The sequence below is a fragment of the Peromyscus leucopus genome, unplaced genomic scaffold (assembly GCF_004664715.2).
Source record: "Peromyscus leucopus breed LL Stock unplaced genomic scaffold, UCI_PerLeu_2.1 scaffold_442, whole genome shotgun sequence".
Taxonomy (NCBI): Eukaryota; Metazoa; Chordata; class Mammalia; order Rodentia; family Cricetidae; genus Peromyscus; species Peromyscus leucopus.
In genome coordinates this window covers 1-19906 of record NW_023505335.1, presented here as the reverse complement: position 1 = coordinate 19906, position 19906 = coordinate 1, and the positions used below count along the sequence as shown (strand labels likewise).

General features: G+C 41.2%; 1 protein-coding gene across 1 annotated transcript; it reads left to right on the top strand.

Moving 5' to 3' along the window:
* Positions 1–1063: 1063 nt before the first annotated feature.
* LOC114699434 (UBX domain-containing protein 2B) lies at positions 1064–15582 on the top strand (the record flags this gene model as incomplete). The annotated part of the gene is given in 8 exon segments (XM_037201933.1): positions 1064–1309; positions 4493–4659; positions 7463–7509; positions 7512–7566; positions 12976–13073; positions 13076–13125; positions 14518–14601; positions 15473–15582. Coding segments are annotated over 8 exon segments (857 nt in total), but the record flags the coding sequence as incomplete, so codon positions are not given.
* Positions 15583–19906: the final 4324 nt, after the last annotated feature.

The window sequence follows — 19906 nt, the reverse complement described above, 5'->3', positions numbered from 1 at the left end:
GAAACGGATTGCTTCCCTGCTGCATTCTGGGTTCCCTGCCATGTCTGTAGCCAAGCCTAGGTCTGCTGGAGTCTTAGCTTGATGTACCCATGCGTTTGGTGCCTAGGGCAGTCAGCTGACTCGTTGTCTTTCTAGGCGGCACTTGTTAACAAGGCTGTGATGCCTGGCAGGGCATTCGCTAGCCCGTGGCCTTTTCCTCACTTAAAACAGGACCCACAGCTTTTGGAGTCAGCAAGTGATAGCATTTGGCAATTTTGTTTCAGGCTTTTATCTCTTTTTTGGCACACCTTAAATGCCAAAGATGACTCTTTGCCTGTGGGTCAGGAGCCTGTTCTCCAGATGCTAAGTTTTAGTCAGGAATAAGAGATGGATTTTACTCCATGTTCTGATTTTTTTCTGATGATTGGTGGCTTAAGGACAGCTTTTAGAAGATCTTCCAGTGGGCAGACTATAAACTGATCCTTCTGGAAGACTTGTTTGAGGCTATAAGCTGATTTTTGGCTTAAGAGCCATCCTGACTACTGTAAACTTATTTGTATGGATCTTAGCTGCTTCCAGACCCATCTGTGCTTCTCAAGGCAGTTGAGAATGAGTGGGTGGAGTTAAGTGAGTTAGGGCGAGTCATAGAAACCGCCCAAGCCCACCCATTGAGCCCGCCCACTGCTGGTGGAAATCAGACAGAAAAGGTTGCACGTGGAGACGCAGAAGTGGGGAAGGAGAGGGTTAGAACTTTAGCAGAAAGCTTGGAGATAAAGCAACTCTTATTTGCCCGCTTGCTGGTAGAAGTTCCCTAGACTCTGTTATGTGCCACGTTTACCAGTGCCCCCCCCCATCCACCAATGTATCCGCCCTTTGTCCCATGGTTGAAGCCTAGAGAAAAATAAAAAATTAAAATAACAAACCAGGATCAGACTACAATCTTGGCGTCCCGAGAGTGAGAGAGATCTATGAATCAGCTCAAGTCACCGTTCCTCTTCATCAAGGATCATGAGGACTGCGACTGTACTGCAGTTGGTCCACCATTGAACCCTAGACACCATTTACTTCCTCATCAGGAGTGAAAATGTGCCTGCCGTTGCCAGTACAGCCCGAGGAAACCCCCTGGGGTGTCCATTGCAAAGAATATAGCTCAGACTACAGCCTCGAGAAATGGCAGACTCACTGTGGTGATGGCAGCTGTGTGGGCGTCCAGCACAGATGCATGCTCGTGGTCTTGCAGTCTCAATGGATGGAAGAAGAGGCAGCAGGAGCAGCAGTCACAGCAGGTCCTCCATGCTCGGTGGTGTATCCGAGTCTGAACGGCACCAATGTTGGTTAAACAGCTCATTGCTCGTGCTGGCCACCGCCTGCAGTGGCCATGCTGACAGAGAGAGTGCTGTTCGAAAGAATCACAGCCATGGTTACCTTTTTGAGCTTTATTGGAGAGAGGGGGAGAGAGAGAGGAAGAGGGGACAGATGGAAGGAGAGAACAGAAAGAGAAAAGAGGAGAGAGAGGGAGAGAAGGAAAGGAAAGAGAGACACACAGAGGGCCCACCACTTTTTAGGCTGGACACCTTAGCAGGCTGATAATATAATTAAGCACCGAATCCTTACAGTGGTGGTGGTGGTGGTGGTGTCAAAAAAACAAACAACAACAACAAAAAGCATGGACTTTTGAGAATACTGTACCTGAATTTAAAACTTAGTTCTGGTGCTTATTAGCTGAGTGACATAAAAATCTATCTTATTTCTCTGCTTTCCACTTACATCTATAAGATGAAGATAATACCTAATCCACACAGCTATTGTAAAAGATATAATGATGTCTGTGAGTCATGATAATTACCAAGGTAAACATACTCTATTCTGTCAAATGGTTAGAAACAAGATAAAAATCTTTCAATAGATAAACAAAGCTATTTCTGATCCTGACCTTGGTGATGTTCAGCATAAGTAAAATTACACACATAATGAATTTTATTTAAGTTGTTAAGTTGGAGTTGTCTGTGCCTGGATGAGTGTTGTGGAATATTAGTTAAAATATGTTAGATTCTTTATCTTTTATGCTATGGAATATTTGTTTAATGGTATAAAGATGTGTCCCATCCTTTTATGGTGCATTTGTTTAACTTGGTAAAGGTGTGTACTTTGCTGTCTAAAGCACCTAATTGGTCTAACAAAGAGCTGAACAGCTAATAGCTAGGAGAGAGAGAAATAGATGGACTGTAGGCAGAGAGAAGAATAGGAGAAGAAGAGCTGGAGGGGCACAGAGTAAGAAGGAAAGAAAGATATATTGAAGAGAGAAAGGTAAAAGCCCAGAGGCAAAAGATAAATAAGATAATTTAAGTTAAAAAAAAAAGTTGGGTAGAAATAAACCAAGCTAAGACAGGGATTCATAAGAATAAGTCTCTGTGTATTTATTAGGAGCTGGGTAGCAGACCCCAAAGAGTAAGAGTTAAAAAACAAAACCACCAACAACAAAAACTACAGATGAGGATCTCCACTGATTCATCTTATTATTGGGTTTCTTGACTCACCAAGAATGGAAAAGATGCTGTGAAGACAATCAAATCTCTGTCCTAGTTATGGATCTCTACTTCTAGTCATAGATTCCCTCATATAGATCCTAAAAATACATTCCTTTAGAATCCAACTTATGTTACATCTCTAATCTAGGTCTCTTCTAGATTAAAATCATGCTTTGTCATTTCTAAACAGTCATATAGTATTTTGCTGACATGCTATGATATTCCCAATATCTGTGTCTAGAACACATCTGTGCCTTCTTTACTTGTGGTCCTTCCTGGTCAAGTCTGTGGGAATTAACTTCATCAAGTTCCACATAAAAAGATATTGGCTCTCTGGGTCATTTGAAAGGATCAAGCAGACACCATAAGAGGCTGCTCAGTCACTCAGAGGTCAGGCCGCAATTTCATTTTTCTGAGACTTGAACAAGCAGTTTCTGGGAGGGCCATGAACAAAAGACACAGTCCTTGCAGTAGCTCCCTTTCTGCATGTACTCTGACCACTCAGGTTCATCCATTGTTTACTGTTTGGACCCCTCACAACTTAGAGCTACATGCATGGGTCAAGGAAAGAGCCTGGGCCACGAGGCAGCCCCACAGTCAGACGTGCTAGCCAGCCACCTCCATGCAGCTCAAGACAAAGCCTGGACTTGTCCAAGCCTGCTCCAAAATGGTAACTGTAACCCCAACTAACCCTAGCCAATTAAAAGTTACTAACATGATTGTCACTCACATAAACCAATTCTGAATCTGTTTCTATGTAGTCCATAGACCCCAAGCCCCTTTGCTTTAAAAACTCTGCCCCTTGCTACTTGGGTCTCTCCTGCTCTGCTGCTGTGTCAGACAGACGAGAGTCCTGAGTTAACTCACAATACAAAGACTCTTTGCTTTTGTATCGATTCAGTCTCTTGGTGGTCTTTGGGGACTATGGGTACAACAATTCTTGTCAAAGAAATAATGGGACGTTTAAGGCAAAACGGGTATTAAGAATATCAGACAGCAATGCAAGTTTGGCCGTCCATATTGCTAGTTACTAAAAGGTGAATTTTACAATCATTGCCTTGCTCCAGCACTTCCTGCACACTTGCAATACACATGTATACATTAAACTGGGGAGGAAGGTCTCCTTTACCCTCTGAGTCTCAGCGGGCTGAGAATGAAACCGAGTTAAATATATTCACAGCAGAAATGGCACAAATTTATTGAAAAAAAATTTTTTCATATTAATGTCTTCATAGGAACTGAAGGCTATGTGCTGTATTTACATACTAGTGGCAATTATGCAAAGGGGGCTAAGATGTGGTTTAATTCTAAAAGGTCTGTTATAGAACCCTCAGTTTCAACTTCTCTAGCTGTAAAATCTGCTGTTTTTCAAGAACACGTCAAGCAGCACACTGAAGCCTGGCACCATGGTGCACAGCAGGTACCAACCCAGTATTCTCCATTCACATACAGGCCTCTCATAATACTCTTTGCAAAGTTATTTACAGATTATTCTGTTATCTGTTTACATCTTTCCCTCGCTACATTTCAAGTTTCATAAACGCCCGACTTCTTTTCTCAACCTTGGCAATCCTTGGAAGATTTAAGTGCTGGGATAAGACAGGAAAGAGTTAAATGAATCCGCGGGAGGGTGGGGTGGGGGGGGATGGAGGTGGCTTAAGAGTCTCCATTTTCATTGCCAAAAGCTTTCCCTCATCCTCGATTCAGATCCAGGCGAGGACGGATGCACCATCCAATCCTTGATAAGGAAAAAAGAGAGATTCGACCAAGACTTGAAAGCTGCAACGTTCATCTGTTGAGTAAATGAACCTGGAAGTCAATGCTGCGCTCTAAGACAACTACAGTATCTCCCAGCGAGTGGCCGGGAGACTGCAGACAAATGCTCGGAAACTAAAAGGCTGGAGGGTCTGGAGGCGCGCAGGCTGGCTCCTAAAGGAAGGAGTAGCAAGACTCACGTAATACGACACGGCTCCACCACTCCGAAGGGTGGACACCGAGTGCTCCGCCCCCCGGTCGCTAAGCAACCAGCCCCGGAAGTCGCGAGTCGGGCGGCCCCGAGAGCGGGCGAAGATGCGGAGGGCGGCCGCGCGGAGCCGGAGGAGCAGGAGAGGGGTCCTCGAGCACGGCCCCCGAGTGCGCGGACTTACAGTGCGCGGCACGGAGCGCGGCGCGGAGCGTGGCGTGGCGGACGCGGCTCCGAGCCCCTTGTAGCTCGCCTTGCCGGACCCTGCGGAGAGATGATAACCTGGTCTCCCCGGGACGCGCTTTGCAGGGTGGCGGGTGTGGACACCAGTGCCGAACCTCGGGCGCCGGACCCGGGTCCTTTCGCACGCGCCGTGCGCGAAGCAGCTGTGTGGAATATCGTTTTGCCGGCCGTCTGGCTGATCCCGATTGATGCCGCCTGCCTTCTGCAGAGTTGCTATGGCAGTGCCGAGTCAGCCGTCGCTTAAAAAGTAACTTAAAAATAACGCATGTTGGTTTGTTCTCCTGGATGCGCTTTCAGATTTGAAGATTTACACATCAAAAACAGTTCTTTTTCTTTGTTTCTTATCAAAAAGCTGCTTTTTTTTTTTTTTTTTTTACAGGAGAGAGCTTAAAACAATTCAATCTGTGGTTAGAGCCTACTTGTAAGAGGCATAAACCAGTGTAACAGAAATAAAACTCGGTTATGTTATGACGCTGACATTAGCCAGCAGAACACTTGTCACTAAATGCTGTTTTATCAGTCGCTAACAATACGTACTCATTTAGGCATTTTTCTATCTCCTCATGAGATCATGATAAAATTCAACAATTAAACATATTTTAGGGTTATAGTTAAGAATGAATGAGCCTGATTTCTCAAACCTTCACAGAGCATTTTAATAGCTGGTCTTCATTCTTTAACCAAACATACTGACCACTTGCTGTTACACTTGTGCTGAAGCTTTGGGAATTTGGAGATCTATAGGACATCAAATCCGTAATAGTGTGATAGTGTTATATGGTATTAAATTTGTGAAAGACCACAGATTTGAAACAGGCTTGTAAACTAGCCTTAATAGCCCAAACCAATGTAAAGTTATAATGGTATTAATGAGCATTGGTTGGTAACAGGTGACTCTGAAGCCACTTAACTAGTTGTCTTAGTCAAGGTTACTATTGCTCTGATGAAACACCCATGACCAGAGCAACTTGGGAGGAAAGGGTTTATTTGGCTTATGCTTCCGCATCACCGTTCATCATCAAAGGAAGTCAGGATAGGAACTCAAACAGGGCAGGGACCTGGCTTGCTCTTCATTGCTTCCAAGCTTGCTTGCTTATAGAACCCAGGACCACCAGCCCAGGATGACGCCACCCACAATGCACTGGGCCTCCCCCATCAATCACTATTTAAGAAAGGGCTCCATCTTAGGAGCATTTTCTCAGTTGAGGTGCCCTGTTCTCTAGACTCTAGCTTTGTTAAGTAGGGTAGTAAAGGATAAGAGACAGAGTGATAGGATGGACCTGATCTTGACAAGAGTTTTGATAGCATTTAAAGATGTAAAAACTAAACTCAACGATGGTCAGCAGTCCACCAAATTTACAAAGTAAGTGCCTAAGTTAAAGTTTGGATCCAGCCAAGAGAGAACAAGGGTGTATGAACATAGGAGGGAGAAAGAAAGGGAGATGATGGAATTATATTTTAATTTCCAAAAAATAGGGTCTATGTAAAAAAAATTTTAATTCAGTTCTTAAGAGGTCAGAACCATTGATTTGCATTTCTAGGGAAATTGCCTTTTAGAAATTCACAAGTTGATGCATCTGTGAGAGATAAGATGAAGGAGGAATAAAAACAATTAGGAAAGAAAAAAGTGGTTTCTAGTGTTTGAGTGTGTATTTTCAATGTGTTTATTTAAAGTCTAGCTAGTCTTGTTGCCAGGGGTGTAGCTGGGTGTTAAGAGTGCCTGTCAACATGTATGAGACTATGCCTGCATCCAGTTCCCAGCCCTGGAGAAAGACTGGCTGAATTGTGCCTCAGTTACTTATTCTCCTTTTCCTTCTGAGGAAAGAATATGCAGAGATAGTTACTTGGTGGAGGAGAGGTTTGATTGTAGAGGTGGGAGCCGGCTTGAATAGCCACTAGGAGCATTAAGGAAATTTGTTTGTTTTGCTTGTCTTTTGAGACAGGATCTCTCACTACACAGCCCTGGCTGTCCTGGAACTCACTGTGTAGACCAGGATGGCCCAGAATCACAGACATCCTGCTTCTGCTCCCAAGCACTGAGATTAAAGGCATGTGCCACTATTGCATGGCTCAAAAATTTTAAATTATTGCCCAAAATAGCTAAAGTACAGGGGGGGGGAGAACCTGTAATATTAGACTAATATTTTAATTCTATTTCAAGGACAAATAGAGTTTTACTTTATTTAGAAGGCACCATCTATATATCTGCAATGTGTGATTTTGCAGTATTGCTTTATAAATGGTTAAAACCTATATTAATTCATCATCTTTTTTTTTAGCTCTTTCCCAGAACTTGATGAAATTTATGTCTGATAGACTTTAAGCAATACTTTTTGAACTTGCTTTATGTACTTGGTTTTGAAAACGACTAAGTGAAATTATATTGTGAGATTGATTTAGAGAAATTGGCAGTAGCTTGAACTGTCTTCAAAAATTCTTTAAAACCTGAAAGAAAGTTACACAGGTCCAAATGCGAAAATAGTGTGTTGCCAAACTCAGTTTTTGAAATTATTGACTAGTTAATTAAAAAATTATGATAGCAATTTTTTTCTGTCATAAGCAGTTTGATTAATTGAATACTATGAGACCTCATGAGTTAGGTTGTTTTGGGAAGACAACATCTTTTGAGGCAACAGTCTTCATTTTCATAGGGAATTATTAATAGTTTCAAGTTAATGCTGTTGCTCAGCTGTCTAGAAGTCTGTTTCCATTGCTAACTGGATAACATGCCATCCGTCCTTATGTGTAGTTGCCTTGCAGGACTGTATGAAGAGGAAGTGAAATGCAAGTCTTCCAAGCTGACAGACCTACAGCTGCAGCCTTTAAGAGTCCGCGGACACTGCCCATCGGTGAGTGTGCTCCATTCGTCCGCCCTGCGGAGCACACGAGCCTGGACTGATTTTAAGTGACCCTGAGATTTTTTAAGTTAAAAGTTCTTGAATAGATAGATATAGAGATACTATTCTAAAGTTTTTATAGTCAGCAAAAAGAAACTTCTAAAAAATTACCTTGGTGTCTGATATTATCATAGTCACCTTATAAAATTATATCTTGAATCCTGTTTTCTCAGGCATGATGGCTCTTGAATATTTTTGTCATGAGGCTCATTGAGCTCTGATGAAATGTCTAGGCCTCTCCTTCCGAAGTAGCATCCATGTGCAGTCTTGTCAGTTGAGGCCAGTGGGTTTCTCACCACCGTCCATGGACTTCTGTGAGTCTTTGGTCCCCACTGAAGAATCTGTAAATTCTGAAGTTTCTGTGTGCTTCTGTACTGTGATGCCTAGTCTAACAGATGATTTCCTGGGATGTATTTTATCATTAAAATCTCTGAGCTATAAAAAGAACAGACTAGAGGATTAGAAGATAAGGATCACATATATTGTATCGTGAATATTATGATTTTTCTGGTATTAAATTAGAGAGCAGACTTCATTTTCTTATTATCTCTCATTCTCAAAAATGTAGTTTTATTAGAAGTAGAAAAACTCCCTGGATATTAGGTTTTGTCACTTCACATTCTTTTGTAGGGAGACAGTAATGATATGTATCTTCCAGTACTTGAATGATAAGGAAAAGCTTTATAGTTTCTCCCTATATTTTCTTTTACAAATTTAAAGCCATAGAAAATGTAAAGGCTAGTAAAATGAGTAAACACTAAATGTTTCACTTTTATTCACTGGTGGTAAGTGTCACACGCATTGCCCTCACTCACGCATGCTGACAACAAATTATAGCCAACATGACACTTACTTCCAGATATTTCATTGTGCATCCCTAAGAGTAAAGTATATAACCTATGTAACAAAGTATAGCTTGAAGTTAGCAGTGGTGCCATGATGTCACTGCTTCCAGCAACCTTTGGAATTTGGGACCCAACTAGAGACTGCTCATTGCTTTTGATGTTTCCTGTTTGAGTTTTGGATGCAGGGCATGCTCTCTTCTTCTTCTTTTTAAATCTGTTTTAGCTACCTACATAATCTAAAATTTATTACATTCACTTTTGAAAAAGTATACACCAGATGTCTCAAAATGTCCCACATTCTAGATTACTGTTTCCTCATAATTAGATTCTTGTTAAACATTTTGTCAAGAGTACTAGATAATGATACTGTCTGCTTTTTATATATCACATCAGGAGCCATATAATTCCAAGTTTCCCACTCTTGTGATATGCTCACTTGGTTAAGTGCTGACCACCACATCACTCCATTGTCAGGTACAGTTTGTCTTTGTAATCAGCAGTTGGTATCTCGGCATGGTTTGAATTACTGTCCTTTGACTAACCCTTATTGTTAGATATATGAGTATACGTAGATGTGTGTAATATTTAATTGCCTCCTTAATGTATATATTCCTTCTCCCAATTTTTAAAGTATTTAATGTGTTTCTTACCTAAGTTTTACTCATTACTATTGCAGTGTTTAGTCTTTGGCTCCCTAGCTTGAGCACATGAGAATGACTTAATTTGCTTTTAGTGCAATAAACCTAATATTTGAATTCTTACAAGATTGATGTGTAAATATTTTCCTTGTGCTTCACGGATTAATTCTGTGATTTAGGAGTTCAAGGTTGTCCCAGGCTGCCAAGGAGATTCAGCCAGTTGAGCTGCCTCAAAATACTAAAGTCTGTGGATGTGGCTCAGTGGTAGAGTTTTGCCTAGCATATGAAAGGCCTTGGTTCTGTCCCTAGAACTCCTTTTTCTAGTGGATGAATTTACTTATGCACTCTGAAAAATTTTGTTGCTTGTATTTTAATTGATAATGCTCTTTGTTTGTTTGTTGGACATGTCATGGATTAAACTTAGTATGCCACACACATTAACTGTATATACTTCAACTACTGAGCTGTACCTTTCCAACCAGTAGTACAGTTACTAAAGACTTTTTGCTCAAGTTTGACCTCAAGAACCATTTACCACTCAAAAGGATGAGTTCTTTTACAAACTACTGAGACATTTTAATCACTTAAGGTACAGTGCATACAGAGATCATTAGCAATCTTTTTTGTAAGCATACTATTTTCACTTCATACAACAATTTGTACTTTCCTATTTTACATTCAGTGAGAACATTGCCCTGTTTGCTCTTCCACATAGCAACTGCTCATTGCCTTCCTAGCACAGTATTAGAAATCAGAAGTTGTATGTAGCTGTCATTTTTCTTGTGATTTTCAGGGTATAATATGTAGCCTAGGCAGGCCTAGAACTCACTGTCAATCAGGCTACCCTCAAACAGGCATCCTCCAGCCTTAGCTTCCCAAGTGTTGAGATTTCCAGAGACTGCTAGCACCACCACTCCTGCATACTGACTTTTTAAGCCAACTGTACTGGTTAGCTTTTGTGAGCTTGACACAGCTGCAGTCTCCTGGAAAGAGGACTCTCAATTGAGAGATTGACTCCATCTGACTGGCTTTAGGCATGTCTGTGAGGGCATTTTCTTGATTAATGAATTATGTGGGATGGTCCAGCCATGTGGCAGGTGCCATCCCTGGCAGGTGGTCTTAGGTGTATAAGAAAGTATGTTGAGCAAACCATAGAGAGCAAGTTAGTGAATAGCATTTCTCCATGTCTCAGCTTCAGTTCTCACCCCCAGGTTCCTGCCATTACTCCCCTCAGTAATTGATAACATGTATAATGGAATAAACCCTTTTCTCCCCCAGTTTGTTTTTGGTCAGTAGAAGCTAAATAAAACACCAGCGTATTTTCATTATCAGAAATACTAGATATAGTGTGGTCTATGTGTTTAGCCTACAAGAAGTGTGTAATCTGTAGAAAAACCTTCAGGACAGTTTGACAGCTTCTTTAACAAATTGACTCATGAGAGGCTGTATACAAGAAGCAAAATGTAGGCCATGTCCTCTGCAGATCATGTAGCATTGTTTTGAGAATTAAAAAAGATGGACTGTGCAATATGCCTAGCATGGGCCTTAAACAATGACTACAATCTAAGTCCACCTTGAAGGTCAGGGACGAAGAGGTGCAGACGAGGGACAGGAGAGCACAGAAGGAGAAGCTAAGGACCAGTATAGATTAGTGCAAGTGAGAGATGTTGGGGAAGTGGAAGTGCAGCCGGGTTGAGCCTCATGGATACATCGCCCGTGCTGTCACACAAGTCTCGACTCCTATGAGGGCCTTGTGCTGGAGCAAATGCTTGGCTCCTTAGTGTGTTTTGAGTGAGGGGACGTAGATGTTCATTTTGCAGTTGGCTCCCGTTAGTATGTGACGTTCATTTAGAAGTCACTGAAATGCTAGTGTGCATTAAAGTTCATTCAGTGAAAAGAGCCACAGCTACAAGACTGCTGCCTAAGCAGAGATGCCTCGCAGAGGCTACCCCTGGCACCTGGCTCGCGCGCGCGCGCGTGTGTGTGTGGTGTGTGTGTGTGTGTGTGTGGTGTGTGTGTGTGTCTTTTTCATTGATCTCCCTAGTGTGTTTTCTCATCTGGAAATTGGGGATCGTTTAGTTACAAGAATTGAATGAAATATATTTGCCCTTCGATATTGATTATTAATCCTTTTAGGAAAAAACTGTATCTTTTAAGAAAAAACACTATATCCTTTTAGAAAATAAATGTAAAATTACAGCAATGGGAGAAAGGATGTTAAATGAGAAAATGGAAGTGGGAAATGTTACTGTACCAACTGTAGATACTCTTGGTCCTGTCTCCACAAGGAACGGCTAGAGAATTCATGAAGCACATCAGCTCAGGGTGTAAAGTACTCAATATGGAGACTTATACCAAAGCTGAGGAGGCCTAAGAGACTGATCAGTGAGCCAAGACCGGCACCCTGAGTCTTGCACCCTTGGAGATGGCTGTTTGGCTCTGACAGAGACGCCACTGCAGAGCATCGAGGAGGGGGAGTTTCGTGGCATAGTCCAGGGAAGACATCAGTACTGGCCTCTCCTTACGTAACATGCAGTCATCAGGTCCAGATGGATCTCAGCTCTGAATATAAAAGTTAAGACAGTGGGACTGCTTGAAGAAAATACAGTGCTGCGTGATCTTAGGGAGGCCGTAACAAGCTGGTAAATCTTCCTGTGACCAGTGTTCTCAGTCCGTTGTTGTCACCAAGGCAAAGAGGCAGGATCATTCACTTTGCCAGCTTGTTGACGTGAGACGGGGAGGGAAGAAGCTGTAGGGGGGCAAACATGGAGGAAGCTTGGCTCTGCTTTTCTGTTTGTCAGTTACCTGAGGCCATGTGCCGTCCGGTTCCTCCTCTCCAACACTGCTTATCTCAGAGACAGGCAAGCTCTTTGTTCCCTGCTCACTGCGCGCGGCGCACACACACACACACACACACACACACACACATACACATACACACACACACACACACACACTCACCGCCCCCAGTGTGCGGTGTAAGCATGGAAAGAAGCCTTTGTGGGTTCTAGTGTGCTCAGTGACACTGACGAGTGGCGCCCCTCCCCACGGCAGTAGTGGCATTCTGCTGCTGTGCACACTTGTGTCAGGTAGATTTTCTTTGACTTGCAGGAGATGAGAACTGCCAGTTCCTCTATATCTCATTTGCCAGTTTAGGAGAAAATCTTGAAGGGAACCTCTGTCTCTTCTCCAGGGCTGCTGTAGTTTTCACTGTTGCTCTGTGAGTTAGTTTGAATTAGGAACTAGAGTAGAAAGTATGGGAAAATAAAAAGTGAACTCTATCACCTTATACTGGAAGTCTCTGTGATACTTCCTTGATTAAATGTTCTGATATCCTGAGCAGAAAAATCAGTCATGAAAGATTAGAATATTAATCTTAGGTTAATAGAAATTTATGTTTTGTAGCTGTTATGAAGTTAGAGTCAGGGCAGATGTTACTTACTACATAGGGAATATATGAAGTTATTTACACTGGGAATTGTAATACAGTAGGTCTTTCTCCGAAGAATAAACGTTCATTGTATAGCCATATGGGGCAGGGCCAGAGTAGCCCCTGGGTGTCGACAGTGCTTCCCCACCACAGGAGAAGAGCTTGCTCTATGAAAATAGGAATCCCTAAGCAGTCACCAGGGCTGAGGGAGGAAACAAGGATTCTAGTTGCTGTGTTGCTTCCTGAAATTGTCAGAATCTCCACAAACTCAGAAGGGATACAAACTATCCCTATTTTATATTTGCCTGAGTTCCCTCTTAAAGTTACATATCTCTGAAGAACTCGGGTACTTCTTAATAAATAAGAGTTATTTCATATGACTGTGTAGCTTCTTATTATAGAGTAGTTTATGTCTATTCTGAGTTTTTATTTATGAGCTGTGATGTTTAAAGGCTTTATTCAGGTGAACAGGAATATGGTGGATTACATATAGTTCAACCTCCAACTGGGAAAATTGTGAATGAACTTTTCAAAGAGGCAAGGGAGCATGGGCCGTCCCTCTAAGTGAAGCTACAAGATCTTCAAGTGATGACAAAGCCAAGGTCAGTGTTGTTTTAACTGTCTGGGACGTTAGAGGTGCTTGGACGTGTGTCTTGGTAAAGCCTTTCCGATCTTGGGTTGTTGGGAATGACTGTTGTCCATGAAACTTCAGTTTTAGTCTTTATTTGTCAACAGCTAGAAAACTTCCTTCTGTCAAGCCTTGAGGTCATTTGAACATTTCCAAGTTCTCCAGTTCTGGTTTTTTTTTTTTTTTTTTTTTTTTTTTTTTTTTTTTTTTTTTTTTTTTTTAAAGCATGGAATTGATTTAGTATGTGAAACAAAGCAAGGTTGTAATTTAAAGCACATTTGTGATGCAGTAATTAAAGAGAAAAGCCATTTCTCCTCAGATTATCCTACCTGAAGACTATGTATTCAGTATAGCAAGATCAAAGTGTGATCATAGCTGATGTGATATAGTTAAGATCAAATTGTGACCATAGCTGACTTACTGTAGCTAAGAAAACAGCTTAAAATGGAGGCCATCATAAGAAACCAGAAATGGCCACAGTGCAGAGATCAACAGGTCATGGAGAAGCTCACCCCAATAGATACACCTGCACCACAGCTCCTGCATCTGTGGCTCAGGGAATATCTCAGAAGAGGGGGCAGAAAGACTGTAAGAGCCAGAACACAGGAAGCCTGCTGTGAAACAGTCTCCTAGAAGTGGCTGTGTAAACAGGACTGGAACAGTGACAGTTTCAATGGGCATGTTAGCATGAAAGGGGAAAATTGCATGTGGTCACACCCCTAAAAAACGACAAGCAACTATTGACTGCTGGGAAAAGGAGAATTACCTCTCCCAGGGATGAGTCTCTTATTGGTTATCCAATACGGAGTGATCAGCCTTGAAACCATATACACACCACCAACAAAAACATGCAGAATGAGATATGAATTTACATAACGTGTATGTATGTAACAATAATAAAAAGAGGCTATCAACTTGAGAGTGGGTGTGTGGGAGGGGCTGGAGGGGGAAAGTGATGTAATTTCTGTTTCAATTAGAAACATCAAAAACATTTAAAAGCCTGTAAAATACATACAGAATTCTTTGTTGTTATAATTATCTTATGTGTGTGCTCATGTACACACATATCCACAACCCACATGTGGCAGTCAGAGGACAGCTGTAGGAGCCTATTCTCTCCTACCATGTGGCTTCTTGGATCAGACTAAGTTATTTCACATTTTGAGTTGCTAATATTTATATGAAAAAACATTTAATTTCTCACATACACTTATTTATAACTTAAGGTCTTCATTCCATTTTATTTTCTTAGTCACTATGAATCTGGCCAATAATTATTTGTCTAGTTTTTGAAATATCAAGTATACGAATAATGTTTTGACTATAAGCCATAGTGAACTCTTAACCCATTTATCATGTATTTCAGTCATTTACAGGTGGAGGATACAGATTGGGCAGTTCCTTCTGTAAGCGTTCAGAGTACATCTATGGAGAACATCAGCTGCAAGATGTAGGTACAGTCATCAAAATGTTCAAGCATTCACCTCCAGTTCATAGATTTCTCCCCTTTCTGAATTAATTGTTGACACTATAAATACAGTCTCTCTTATTCGTTTTTGAAGTATGAGTTAAAGAACCTGTGTGTTTTTAGTCGCAATATTTCTACTGCTATATTAGAATGTGTAATTTTTAGGGTTTTGTTTTTTTTCGAGACACGGTTTCTCTGTGTAGCCCTGGCAGTCCTGGAACTCACACTGTAGACCAGACTGGCCTCAGACTCACAGAGATCTGCTTGCCTCTGCCTCCTGAGTGCTGGGATTAAAGGCATTTGCTACCACTGCCCAGCAGAATGTATAATTCTTAAAATTTTTTCTTTAAGATTGTATATTTTATAGTACAACATGAATTAAATTATAAAAACATTTGAAATCATTATTTCTGTTGCATTTGGAAATATTAAAATTACAGATTTATTTTAGATATTAACAGTATCTTAGAAGGTTTCCCTTGCCCCTTGGTGTGAATGTTTAAGCTGTAGAACTAGAGAGATTTAGAGTGTGGAAGAAAGGTCTGAATCACAGGTACCAAATGGAGTCTGTCTTCTCGATGCTTCTATTTCCTCAGTGAGCTCTGAGTGATTGCTCAGAGCCAGCTCCACCCATGGGACTTTGATATTTGCAGCTATTTCAGTGTTTTAAGCTAAAAATAAACTGCTAAGTAAACACATGGACACACATGTTTAGCTTTGACTAAAACAAATATCTCTGTATTTTAAGGTAAATTAATCAGGTAGTAAGTTAGGAGAGACACATTGAAACTTAAAATTGTTTGGAGATGAATTCTTTTTTTTTTTTTTTTTTTTTTTGCCCTGTCTCCAAAAGGTTCAAGTTTTGCTGAAGCTGTGGAGCAATGGTTTTAGTTTAGATGATGGAGAATTGAGACCTTACAATGACCCAACAAATGCTCAGTTTTTGGAATCTGTTAAGAGAGGGTAAGATGAATTATTTGTGTTCTCTTATTATGTTGAATAGAACTATTTGAGTATGTCCATACATGTTCCTGTTACTACATATATGTACATGTGCATGTGGAGGTCATAGGTCAGTCTCAGTGGTATTCTCTCACTTGCCTAGAACTTATCAAATAGGCTAGGCTGGCTGTCACTGAGCCCCAGGGATCTGTGGCCCACTACTGGAATACCAGCGCATAGTACCACATCCAGCCTTGTTACACGGGTTCTCTTGAGATTGAGCTCATGTCGTCATGCTTGTGTGGCAGCTATTTGACCAAGTAGCTTGTCTCCCCAGCCCTGTTTCTCTTTTAACTGTTCTGTATACACTACTAGTTTTCAAAAATAAATTGCTATAACATATTCCATAAGTGACTTTGGGAGGTGAATCTTTGTGGAGAAAGGACATTGGATGATTGTATCTTAAATGTGATGACACTGGGGCTTGGCTCCAAGAAGAAATATGTTAATAAATGGAATAGCTCTATCTGCCTCTCCATTAAGCCTCTGTCCTGCTTACTGTTGACAAGATACCATGACGGGGCAACTTATAAAGGAAAGCATATAATGGGAGCATACAGTTTCGGAGGGTGAGTCCATAATCATTATGACTGAAAGCATGGCTGTAGGCAGGCAGGCATAGCAACCACTCAAGCAATAGCTGAGAACTTACGTCTGATCCACAGGCATGAAGCCGAGAGCCAGCTAGGAATGATGCGAGCTTTAAAATCTCAAGCCCAGCCCAGTGACGTACCTCCTCCAAAGCCATGAATTCTGATCTTTCTCAAAAGTTCTGCCAACTGGGGACTGAGAATTCAGATTTGAATCCTTTCCAGCGTTGTTGACTACAACACACTTCTCTCTCTTAGGCTCATTCCTCTCCCTGTCAGCAGCTCTCTTTGGCAGATATCCCATGGTTTGGCATCTCCAGCATCTTGGGATCTCTAAAATAATCCAGGCTTCACTTTCACAGCTTCACCAGTTGGCCTCTCTGGGTCTCCATGTGGGACACCCCTGCCACACACCTGTCCTTAGCAACTCTTCTTTTTCTCTCTTTCTTTTTTTTTTTTTTTTTTGAGACAGCATTTCTCTTGTCTAGTTTTGGTGCCTGTCCTGGACCTTGCTCTGTAGACCAGGCTGGTCTTGAACTCACAGAGAACTGCCTGCCTCTGCTGGTATTAAAGGCATGTGCCACATCCACCCGGCTCAGCAACTCCTCTTAAACCCTGTTCTCCTGTATCCTTTACAACTGTAAAGCTAGAACCCTGTGGCCAAAGCTGCCAGATTTTGCTGCCTGCCTGGGATGGAATCTGGCTCCTCCGTTGAATTACATGTGCATAAGTTTTGATTTGTTGTTGCTCATTAGGAACAGGTGACACTGTAGGACTTTCCTCTTCACAGGCTGCAGGATTAGCTGGGTGGGGTTTCCCTGAGGGTGCCACTCCCTTTATTCCCTTCTCCTTATCTCCTTCAGCACAAAGCATGACTCCAACATTAAATTTCCCACTGCTTGCTTTCTCCTCAAACTGTACATCTTATATTTCTTTTGCCCTGCTTGCCTTCTTCATTGTAGACCTACATAAGAGTGACCACTAATGACCACTTGACAGTCAATACTAGGCTCTCTTGAAATCACCTCTGCCAACCAAATTAGTCCAAAACTGTTCAACTTAGCCTCAGGCAGATTCTTAGGACTAAGACAAAAACCAGCCATATTCTTTGCCAGGATATTTCTAGCCCAGTTACCACTGTTGTTACCCTCTGAAATCCTTGAGCTGAGCTTCCATAGTCCACATTGTGCTCAGCTTTACATCAACCATGTTCCTACTAGGATGGTCCACTAAGTTCCACTACAGTACTCAACAAAGTGCTGCATGGTCAGGCCTATCATATCAATACCCAACTCCTGCTGTGGAGTTTTTCCTAAGTAGAAAATGTAACTAAAGACATAAGGTCAATGATGAGTTGTGAGGTTACGTAGCAGGAAAAGCCCACAGAGAAACTGAAGGTAGAGCCCTTTTAATGAAATTTGACCAGGAGACTGGCTGAAGTGGGTTGGGATAAAATTCTTTGAAACAACAAAGGAGCTCTGAAGGAAAGATACTGTAGAAAGTGAGTTAGTGTATATTTTTATTTAAATTTTGCATAGATCAAGGATACCTAACAAAGGCAAGAAATGCTATCAGTAGAGTGTTGAAATGGTAGCAGGTACCTGGACAGTGTTATGTAGTTGAAATCTAAGAGCAACTAGGTATGGAAATAGTCAAGTAATATGTGAAAACCAGCATTGCTGTTCAGTTCATGCTCGAACTTCAAGGAGATAGAAGAAAATGTTAACTATTTGCTAAAGTTAATTTTCGGGCAAGAGGGATATTCAATGGACTTTAAAATCTGAGCCACACCATATCATCAAGTATAAATAATGAGTATAGTCTCCTTACTGAGAATATCAGTTAGCTAAGATCCACTAGCTCTTTCTTAAAATATTTGGTAATACTGTCTTTATTGCCCTGTGAGAACAACTGTTAAGTAGTGTAATCCACTTATACACATCACTTCTCTAAAACTTGATATATTCTACCTTACATATATTAAATATAGGAAAGTAATTTTTCATAAGTCAGAAATGCCTATCAGTGATATTTACATTATTTCTTTAATATAAGCTTATATTTCAGTTTTTATATGCCTAATTCATCAATCTAGCACTTCCTATGTGATTATAACAGGTATAAAATTACCATAATGAAGTGTGTTCAGTTGTCAGCTTAATTACTATAAGAGACATTTCATTCAAGAACTTAGTAAAGTTCCAAACAAAATAAAGTGTAATTTAAATGGTAGGTACATTCTTGGAAATGCAAGTGATCTCAAAAAATAAAAATAGGAAAACCTCCAAAAGTGCTTAGTGATTTTTGCTTATTTATAGGACAGAAGTAGGCCCAAATATCATAAAGAAGAGAGTTGTTACCCACATAAATCTCTGGCACTGTCTGATTCTGTCTATGATACTGTCCTCAGTGTAGAAGACGCCTTCCATAGCCATGCGTTCGACAGCCTCTGCCATTGACACTGAAGCATGTGGTGCTCACTTACCTGATAATCAGAAATACCTTTATCAGTTTCTGACTCCCTCCAGGATGGAGTTAAAAACAATGATTGCTGCCAGGACGGTGAGTCTGTGTACCCAAGACGAGTCCTTGTATAAGATAAGACCGCTTTGCAGTGCAGAGCCTTTTTTAATTTCATGCAGTGTAAAGATGTGAAGAATGAAGACCCTTATTCACTGTTGGTGGAAGCGTAAACCTATGCGGCCACCAAGGAAATCTGTATAGAGGTTTCTCCAAAGGTGGAAAACTACCTCCCATATGACACATACGATCTTTTCCTAAAGAACTCTAAGGCAACATACCATGGAGATATTTATATCTGTGTTTATAAAGAACTGCTCACAGAAGCTCAGAGATTGAGCCAGCGTAGATGTTCATCAGCAGATGAATGGATTCAGAAAATGTGATAAATATGCATAAAGCAATTCTCTGAACTGGAAATAATGTTGGGCAATAGCAGCCAGGCTCAGATAACCTCTGTTTTCTCTCATATGCATCATGGAGATTTAAGATTTTATATATAGGTAGATATATGTGTTTGTATTTATATATGAGTACATAGATCATGAAACTAGAAAGGGGTCATGAGAAGGGAAGAAGAGATCTTAAAGTCAATGGAAGGGAGATTAATCAGTACATGTGAAATGAAAGTAGAAGGGGGGCAGTCTATTTCCAGGAAAGAAGAGAAAAGCATGGAGGACAGGAAGGCAGAGAAACCAGGAAGAACAAAATACAAGATATGTATGTATTGTATGTATGCAGATGCCATAGTGAAATCTGTTACTTTCTATACTAACCTAAAAACATTTATTTTATTTTATTATTCTCTTATTTATATATTACATCCCAACCACAGTTTCCCCTCTCTTCCCTCCCTCTAGTCTCCTCCCCCATCTCCCCTCTTCCCCAGATCCACACCAACACAGTCTCTCCTCAGAAAATAGCAGGCCTCCCAGGGACATCAACCAACATGGCATAATATGCCACAATAAGACCAGGCACATACCATCACATCAAGACTGGACAAGGCAACCCAGTAGGAGGAAAAGGGTCCCATAAGTAGGCAAAAGAGTCAGCCCCTGCTTCCACTGTTAGTAGTCTGACAGTGACACAAGCTACTCAGCCGTAACATACATGCAGGGGAACTAGATCAGACCCATACCGGCTCCCCAAGCTCAGTGGGGCACCATGAGTCC